A 9,506-nucleotide genomic window follows, 5' to 3' on the forward strand; every position below is an offset into this window, starting at 1 on the left:
GGTTTTTTTGGACCGTTTGGTGACTGGCGATGAAAAATGGATATACCAACGTCTAACGCAGGCATACTTAAAAGGAAGCAAATGAACCGGCAGATTCAATCGTCAAAGCCGAGTTGCATCCAAAAAAAGTCTTGCTATTGCTATTGCCGTTTGGTGGGATTGCTAAGGTGTTATATATTTTGAGCTGCTTCCTGTTGGCCAAACGATTGATTCAAAGAAATACTGCCAATAATTAACCAAATTGGACGCAGCAATCGAAGAAAAACGCCCGAGCTTGGCATCATCTTACATCATGATAACGCCAGACCACACACTTCGAAAATGACTCTGGACATTGAAACAGTTGAAATGGAAAATCTTATTGTATCCACTATATTCTCCGCACATCGCACCTTCTGATTATTATTTTTTTCGGTCATTACAAAACGATTTAAATGGCAAGAATTTCGATTCTGTGGAGGCTGTCAAAAATCACATTACCGCGCAATTTTTGACGCAAAACCATGCGATTTTTTTCAAACGTAGAATCCATAAATTGGTCGAATGTTGGAAAATGATTGTCGAGAATGGTGGCGAATATATCATTGATTAATAAAGGCGGTTTTTTCAATAACAACTGCTTGTCTTTTATTTACAAATCGGGCACGAACTTTTTGCACTGATCCAATATATAATATTCAAGTTATTATTTTAGTATTGATGTATTTCATATTTAACAGACAGATACAAATATTTTTCTATGAGATAAAGAAAAATTTTTAATACTAAATTTTTTACTCTTAAATTTTTTACTGTAGTAATAGACTCTGAAGTTATTACAGTAGTATTAGCAATTATTATTTGAAATAATATTATTGTCTTTAATTAGTAAGAAATAAATATAATAATAGGGCATATAAGAGTTAATAACAAATTAAATTATATATTGAAAAACGAAATTTTACATACTGTATTCTAAACAATTATAATTGAAATACGCTATTACGTTTCGGTCTTTGAATTAGATCTCTTCAGATATTTACTTTATATAAAGATGTTACCATCCTAATGTTACCATGATGTTACCATGAACTAATAGTATTGATTGAATATAGTGTTGTGAAAAAAATTACATTATAATCGCATATTGTGTGAACAATTGAACGTTAAAGACAGAGAAATCGAAATTGCTCGCCAAAAGGTTGGAAGGCCGAATTGAACAGAATTATAAATTGATTGTAATTATCATTGATATCTACGTACTATTGGCAAGTCAGAGTGTGAACGACTGTCTTAGCAATTCTTATTTTAAATTACGATTATAAACAATATGGGCACGTTAAATATGCTGCTGCTAGAGATCTTGCTCATTTTCGATTTTTTATCTCTATAATTTTCTACTTTATTGTTATCGATGTAAAAATTTCTTTTCAATTTCTGTACCTATCATTGCGCTATCTATTGCATTTCGTTCTTTCATTTTAATGTGTTGTTACACTTAATACACTTCAAATGTCATCCGTACTTTGTATGGATAAATTATAATTATGAGAAATTATCCTATACAACACTGTCTTAAAGGATGTCCAAAGGACATTTACATCATAAGAATGTCTTCAAGATGCCGCTCGAAGGCGTTCTATGAGGCATTTTCAATAAAAATACTTGAAATATTATTTTGCTTTTTTTTTAATGGCATTGTCTTTGGTTTTTTTCTGTAAAATATACTTGACCCTTTTTTTTACATTTTTAATATCTTTTCTGGTTGATTTCACGAATTTTTACTAAGCTCTTGTTATTAGTAATAATACATTTTGTATTCATATTTAAAAGATAATACAATATAAACAACAACAGAGTCGCCATGCTACTTTGCCAATTCCATCTATACGAATCGGGCACGAACTTTTGCGCTGATCCAATATATAAAATTTCTTTAATTTGCAAAAAATATTTATAATTATAATAAAATATTTATTGAATTATTTGCATGAATCGAATTATGAACAAAACGGGTGCGTAAAATATGCTGCTGCCAGAGATATAGCTCATTTTCGATTTTTTCTCTACAATTCATTTTCTCTACAATTTTCTACTTTATTGTTATCGATGTAAAAATTTCTTTTCAATTTCTGTACCTATTGCGCTATCTATTGCATTTCTTTCTCTCATTTTAATGTTACACTTAATAGATTTCAAATGTCATTCATACTTTGTATAGTATATTATAATTGTGAGAAATTATCCCATACAATACTGTCTTAAAGAGTGTTCAAAGGACACATTTGTTCATTTACATCATAAAAATGTCTTCAAGATACCGCTCGAAGGACTGCGTTCTATGGAGCATTTTCAATAAAAATACTTGAAATATTATTTTGATTTCATTTCTTTTTTTATAGCATTGTCTTTGATTTTTTTCTGTAAAATATATTTGACCCCTTTTTTACATTTTAATGTCTTTTTCGGTAGATTGTTTCGTTACAAGAAGAAATTAAACTTTATAAAAATAACGATACAAATTATATTAACCTTTCTCTTATAAAAGCCAATATGAAAGTCTTTTATCTATCTTCTAGAGACACACAGATGGCAGTGAATTGTTTCATCCTTATTGTTTACCAATATTAAATAAGGATTAAATGAGTCACTCTGTAAATGAGTCATCTGGGTCCTTTACTAAAAAACAAATTTTCTTTGTATCATGATGGAAATATATTATACTTCCACCATGCTTTGTATGAAAAATTTCTTTTATTTAACATGTGTTGTATTTCGATTCTTCAAATGTTTCTCGCATTACGCGTAACGTAAAATTATAGATTGCTGTCTTGAAATCGGACGTAAATTAGCTATAAGATTGTTCGAAGCGATCAGAGCTTTTTCTCCCCGAGGAAGAATGCAAGTATTTTCTACTTTTCCACAACTTTTCATTCTTCGTAGTCGCGCTTGAAAAGAGCTTACGAGATACGAGACCCCACCCAAAGCGCATTGTCGCGTTAACCTCACCTGTCTCTACCAGCAACGAGAGTATCGCTAGTAACATGCATGCCGCGACACAACGTCTCGTGACAGCCATTCCGATTCCACGGGTCTGATTGCGGTCTCCGGATCGCTTTCCGTAATCTCGATCGTCGTTTCCCTCTCCGCCAGTTTCCCTGTCGATCACGAAATCACAAAAACTCAAAATGACATAATGGCAGGCACCGCTTATTTTTCGTAATTCAGAATTCTTTTAGGAGAATTACTTGGAGTAGGGGTTTGGAGTTTGTCGGAATTCTCTAGCTCCACCGATGTGAAAATCAGCGCGAATGATCACCTCAACGACTCAAAGATGTAACAAAGTTGTACAAACTGCAAAGTTGCACCCTGAATTTCATCTGATCTGAGCAAGTAAGCACTTGTGAAGCACTCGTGTTCGTGAGGTTGGGCGCATTTACCTTCTTCAACATACAACGTACATTAGTACACGTAGTATATATGTAGTTGACACACACACACACACACACACACACACACACAACATACGCTCGTAGTGTGCTTTTTGCACGCATGCGCATTGCGCAACGATAAAGGCAGCAAGCAGTTAAATTGGCGGGGTGAAATGAAAGGTTAGTTTCACTAAAGTATTATATAATAATGCAGGGTATGGTCAACGCAATGCTACAAAGGCTTTAAAGCAATTTTTAATTGGTTAATTTGTAAAATTCTCTTTTCTAATTGATCAACCAAATGCTTCGAAGTATTTATTTGTAGTGAGACTTTGACTGCAGCTATAATACTGCAAATAGCTAAATAGCGTGAATTAGCTTAAATAATATTAACCAATAGATTATAGTTTGCATGAATTTTATAGCTTTTAAGGTGATATAATAGAGTAAAGGCTTTTTTTGTCAATTTTTTCGAAGTAACTATAAGTTTTGGAAAAAATATGAATTGGTATATCAATTGGGCCCACTTTGAAGACATTTTGATAATTTTTACATGTCAAAATATAAATATATGACGATGTTGCATAGCAGTTTAAGCCTATTTTACAATGTGCTTTTTCCTGTTTCTTGGTTTTTAATATTTTTTACATCTTGTCTTTTTGCTTCTTATTCGTTTTTTTATTTTATGTTGCCCGAGTAAAAGTTAACTTCGAAAGAAACAAGAAATACGTAGCAAGAAATACAATTGTTGATAAAACGGTTGCAAAGGAGAAAAAAGCTAAAGGTAAAAAACAAGAAACAAAGAGCACTTATCGAATAGGCTTAATGGTTAATGTCCTACAATGTGCTCTTTGTTTCCTGTTTCTTATTTTTTATCTTTTATTTTTTTCCTCTTTATGATCGTTTTATCAATAATTCTATTTCTTGATATGTGTTTTCTGTTTCTTCTAAAGTTCGTTAACGTTTATGCAACAGAAAACGAAACCGGATAAGAAGCAAAAATGCAAGAAACAGGAAACAAAAAGCACATTGCTTAGCATAGAATAAGCTTAAGATTTCCGTGTCCAAAAAACATGGTCCATTGGCGGCGTAGAGAACTCAAATTGTAATTATCTGAACATTGAAATTAAAATGAAATTTATGTAAATGATGAAATTGAGTAAATTAAATTGAAATTAAATGAAAATTTTTTGAAAATTTCAAATCCATATGAATGTAGTTTTAGTTAAGCGTAGCGATTTTTTAAAATAATTTTTTTTACAAAATAGCAGCGGTTAAAAAGATTTTAATTTCACTATATTTTGAACTTCTTAAACATTTCGCCCTTCGAAAATTAACAATTAAAATAAAAATCCTTATGCTTAACTGAAACTTCGTTTTGTGAAGCTACTGTTCAAAGCTGAAGCCGAAAATTATTCGAGTTATAGACGCCGCCAGTGAAAAAAAAATTTTGAGAAAAACATGTTTAAAGTTTCAGCAGCATTTGAATATGCTATTATAGCATATTCAGCAATGCTATGGAGCATGCGCCCATTCCCTAAAACTCATTCCGTATAACTCGAGAAATACTTCGAATTTTATTAAAATCTTTCAGGAGCGTATTTTTAAGACATCAATCTTTCGAAAAAAATTTTTTTTTCGATCTTTTGAAAATTTTACTCTGTTATATCTCCTTAATCATTATTCTTTATATTATATTATTTTTCTTCATTAAAATTATTTAACTTTTTGTAATTGTATTTGAGTCTTGTCATACATGTATAAATCTTACTTTAGCTGACTTATACTTAATTTTCATCAAAAGATTTCTTCATAATTACTCTTTATAATTGTTCATAATTATTTATAAAATTGATACTTTCGATTTTAAAAAAAGTTCTTATTTATAATTTTTCATAAATTTTGCTTTTTATAACTTCATAATTATAATAATTTATTTACACTTTTTCAACACATTAACATCTTTCTATATAATGCCTGACTGAGCATCAAATTAAAAATTGCTTGTCAATTTAATTTAATTTGTGATATTATTACAGTAGTTTATATAATTGCGTTTATATAAGTCTGGAAAACCAATTCGGCGCACAGTTCGAATAACTATAAATATAATATATATGCATGTGTACATACATGCATAGCATACGAGTATATATAATTCATATTGAATTATTTAAACTTAAAAATCCAGCTTTGACCGTTATAGACATTTAAGTTCTAGTTCATATTGGTTGTATTCTCTCATGTATGTCTAAAATAAGATTCTTATTGTTTATAATAACTTATAATTTTTCTCAATTAATGTTTTTTATAATATGGCAAAGTGTCTGAAAATAGCTTTTTTTTTTAATTTTAACTGCAAATTTCTTAAAATATAGTGGAGCAATTTGAAAATCGGATTCGTATAAAGTGTCCAAAAAACTACGGAAAAAGACTTGTCTCGTTCTAGTATTGGAAAAAAAGGTTATTTTTTTGTTGAATATTATAACTTCTTTGAAAGAAAGTTCCATGAAATTTCTTTTCTTTCTTTTTCATTCAACTCCTATCAATAGTTCGTTGCGATTAAAGTAAGTTATAAATTGCAAAAATAATATATCTTCGGAGTAAAGTGCAGATTTACTTTAGTATGTATATGTTTTATTTTTCCAACAAATTTTCACATAAATAATATAACAGCTTCTACTTCGCTCCGAAATACGGAGCATTACAAGATTACAGAAAAACATTTACATTTTCACATAATGTAGAATACTATAATCTAATGTATATATGTGACGTTTATCTCTCTGTATGACTACTTTGAAACTTTTTCTAATTCAATCTAAACGAAAATATAACTCCATTAAAAAAAAAACTTTTAACTTGTGAAAAATAATTACATTTACCTCATAATTTTGCCAACGATAAAATATTTTATTCAAAATAACATTTTTAGTTAAAAACTTATTTTTAAAACGAGCACTAGTTGCAAAGAAACAAGTATATCGATTGCAAAGATTAAAGTGGAGTTCTTCTATATAAATAATAAATATCGATAGATAATCGAAAATTGAACAGTATTTTATACATGCATCAAATATATAAATATATGTAACATAATGTATATTTCTTATGACTTAAGTTTTACTCCTCGAGCGAAGAGAGTTTATCATTTGATGAAAAATCCGAAACAATGTATACAACGATAGAATATACACAGTATATCACACATCAGGTTGTGTCATCAAATAGTACAAATAAGAGATTTAATATTTTGCATATTGTATGCGGGATATATAAAATACACAATACAATTCTCCAAGGATACATTCCAAACCGTCCTCTCCGAGGAAGATTTTACTTGAAATATTACATGTAACACATATTATAGTATATAGAGTAAAATTTTCCTCAGAGGACATTTTGAATGTAGCCCAAGAGATGTCCTAAGGATGTCCAGAGGATGATCTTAGGATATCCTAAGTTCTAGGTAGAGCTCTAGATTTATAAGATAAATACTAAAGATCGCCATTTTTTTATTTAATAACCTATCATATCAAAGAATTGAATAAACTTACTTATTTATTAAACGATAAACTAAAAAACTAGATTAAAAATAGCAGTTAAAATAGCCAATGGGAAAGCTGTCAGCATTCGGCTCAAAAGATTGCTCTGGTATATCTAGAGCTCTACTTCTAGGACATCCTATGGAAGTTCTCAAGACATCACTCAGAGAACTGTGCCGTGTCAATCCTTTTACTCATTTTCATCAACCTTTCCGTCGATTAAAACCACGATTTACTGCATTTTATGTATAGAATGCAAGTGACAAAAAAGATTGGTCACATAGTTTTACCTGTTCATTAAATCATTATAGTAAAAAATGTATATTATGTATTAGTTACGCCTTATTAAATACCAAACAAACTCTACACCAAAACATTGTTATCGATTGATTTACCAATCAAACACTGCTCGCTATTGTCCTCCTGGAAGATTTTATCTATGGAAAATGGATAAATTCTGATGGCAATGATCACTGATGCATTCTTAAAACGTTTTCAACCTTATATCAAAGCTAAAGATGACTATTTTGCATGTAATTATTTTGGTATTTAATAAGATATGACTAACACTCCAGAACTTATTTTTTTGTAAATATATGTTATACTAATGAGTTGATAAACACAAAAAAAGGATGTTCATTTTTGACTCCCGGCTTACAAACTCTAATAGAAAATCAATATCCTCTTTTGTGACCAAACTTTTTTGTCACTTTGTATAAATTACAATTTGCAAAATATCTCTCCGAAAAGAGACAGAGGAGATCAATGGCAATATTGATTTCCTGAGTCTCTTGAGTCTAGTAATTTGTTTTTCATATTTCTAATGAGTTCATTTAAATTTTGTTTTGTGCTCTCCTACAAAACTTTTCTTAATAGCAGTCTTATTTATGTCTTTCAGATTGGAAGACCGTTCGGTTTTTACGTGTAGCAATCCTGGCTGTATCGTGCGCTCCTTTAATGCTTTGCCTCTTATCGCAAGTATGCGGTACCTTTGGGGATCGCTTCGCGCTGACCTCCTCTGCGGCGCAAGACGGTTCCCCGATCTCGGGAAGAAGCTTGGATGTTCTTGTAGATGAGATGACTTTCAGTCTCTTTGCGCCCTGTCTCACCACCGCTGTTTCCTCGCAAGGCACGCGCATCTTCGCTGAGCTGTTCGTCGTCATTAGTTTTTTATTCGCGGCGTTTAAACGCGGTTTGAGAGTGTCCTTGATTGTTGACGCGATGTTAGATTTGCTCGACCGAAAGCGATCAATCGCCTTCAGAAACGGCTTTGCCTCCACTTCGGATTTGATTGCGCAAATTATCGCGCTGTTCTCTACATTGTTAGCGCAGTGATTCTTCAACGCACGACGCGTGAAAGTCTGCCGGGGTTTCTTGCTACTCTTGATCCTCTTCACTGCCGTATAAAAAGAGGGACCGCGGCGAAGGATGCACTTCTTCACCAAGTTGCCCTCGCTCCTTATAGCATTCCTCGCTCCCGTCATCGCGTCATTCAGTCTCGTTTCCAATTCCTTCAGGATGCCGCTGTTCCGCGCAATGGCACTTTCGTTATCCTGTAAATGAAAAGACATATAATTGTATATTGTAGACTTGGGAGATGCACCTCGCACATCACAAAAATAAACGCTCGTGATAATAACAAAAATTAACGGGCTTGTGTGTGCGTGTGTGCGCGTATGTGTGTGTGTGTGTGTGAGAGAGAGAGAGAGAGATTAATTTTATTCGACTATTGCGATGATTGCAATTGTTCACGCGATTATTATATACGATTAATGCAAAAAATAATGACTTACCCCCTTACGACTAAGCACATCGAATAAATGCGGCACGTATCATACACTTTTAAAAAGACGAAGCGTGTCTAACATGTATAAAAATTTTAAAGAAAATTATAAAGTAAGCAAAAAATAGCAGATTGTCTAACGCAACTAAAGCCATTTTGCCGATATGAGTTATCAGAAGGGATTATCATATTTCTATAAAAAAAAAAAAATCATACTTCGATATTTTAGCGAACGAAAATATTTATTGACGTAGCGCATGCTGCAATACTGTGAACTATATTTTTTATGTGTACAGGATTCATTATCTATATGTTTACGCGATTAAAATTTGCAGATGGTAAATCTGGATTCTGGGCAGAGTCGATTCTCTTTTACGGTTCTAGTTCTACTACACGCACACTTTATTGCCCAATTTCGTTTGCTTGCAGGTACAATGCGTGATTCATGCTAAATTATCTCGCATTCGTCGGGAATTAATTGTCAGGTCAGGAATATTAAATAAAAGTAAGATAAATAAATGATCGCTAAAAAAAATGTAACATTTATTAATACAGCTGATGGATATGCAAGCTTGTGTGCGATACATTATGAAGTTTCTACACATACTTATATGCGTAATACAATGTGAGCCGAACTTTGGAGCGATTTGTTCAAGTTTGTTGCCGAGATCAAGATTCATATCTTATTTCATGGATTATTCAGATTACATACGTATTATACTCTTCATATATCATAATCTCCAATATCGATAAAATTATATATATATA

The 9,506-nt window shown here is 31.7% G+C and overlaps 2 protein-coding genes across 3 annotated transcripts in view; both read right to left on the reverse strand.

Annotated features, from left to right (window-relative positions):
- LOC108748481 overlaps positions 1-3,424 on the reverse strand; it is an 11,947-nt gene extending 8,523 nt beyond the window's left edge. For both annotated transcript variants that reach the window (XM_018486680.1, XM_018486689.1), the window contains exons 1-2: positions 3,228-3,424; positions 2,989-3,137 (exon numbers count right to left, since the gene is read on the reverse strand). In XM_018486680.1, coding sequence (XP_018342182.1) covers positions 2,989-3,058 — 70 coding nt within the window. In that variant the 5' untranslated portion in view covers positions 3,059-3,137; positions 3,228-3,424. The remainder of the gene's footprint in view (positions 1-2,988; positions 3,138-3,227) is intronic.
- A 3,383-nt stretch (positions 3,425-6,807) lies between these two features.
- LOC108748277 (cytosolic carboxypeptidase-like protein 5) overlaps positions 6,808-9,506 on the reverse strand; it is a 10,859-nt gene continuing 8,160 nt past the window's right edge. Inside the window, exon 10 of the mRNA XM_018486328.1 lies at positions 6,808-8,508. Within this exon, the coding sequence (XP_018341830.1) occupies positions 7,837-8,508 (672 nt within the window). The 3' untranslated portion in view covers positions 6,808-7,836. The remainder of the gene's footprint in view (positions 8,509-9,506) is intronic.

The sequence above is a fragment of the Trachymyrmex septentrionalis genome, unplaced genomic scaffold, assembly GCF_001594115.1.
Source record: "Trachymyrmex septentrionalis isolate Tsep2-gDNA-1 unplaced genomic scaffold, Tsep1.0 scaffold109, whole genome shotgun sequence".
In the NCBI taxonomy this organism is placed as follows: Eukaryota; Metazoa; Arthropoda; class Insecta; order Hymenoptera; family Formicidae; genus Trachymyrmex; species Trachymyrmex septentrionalis.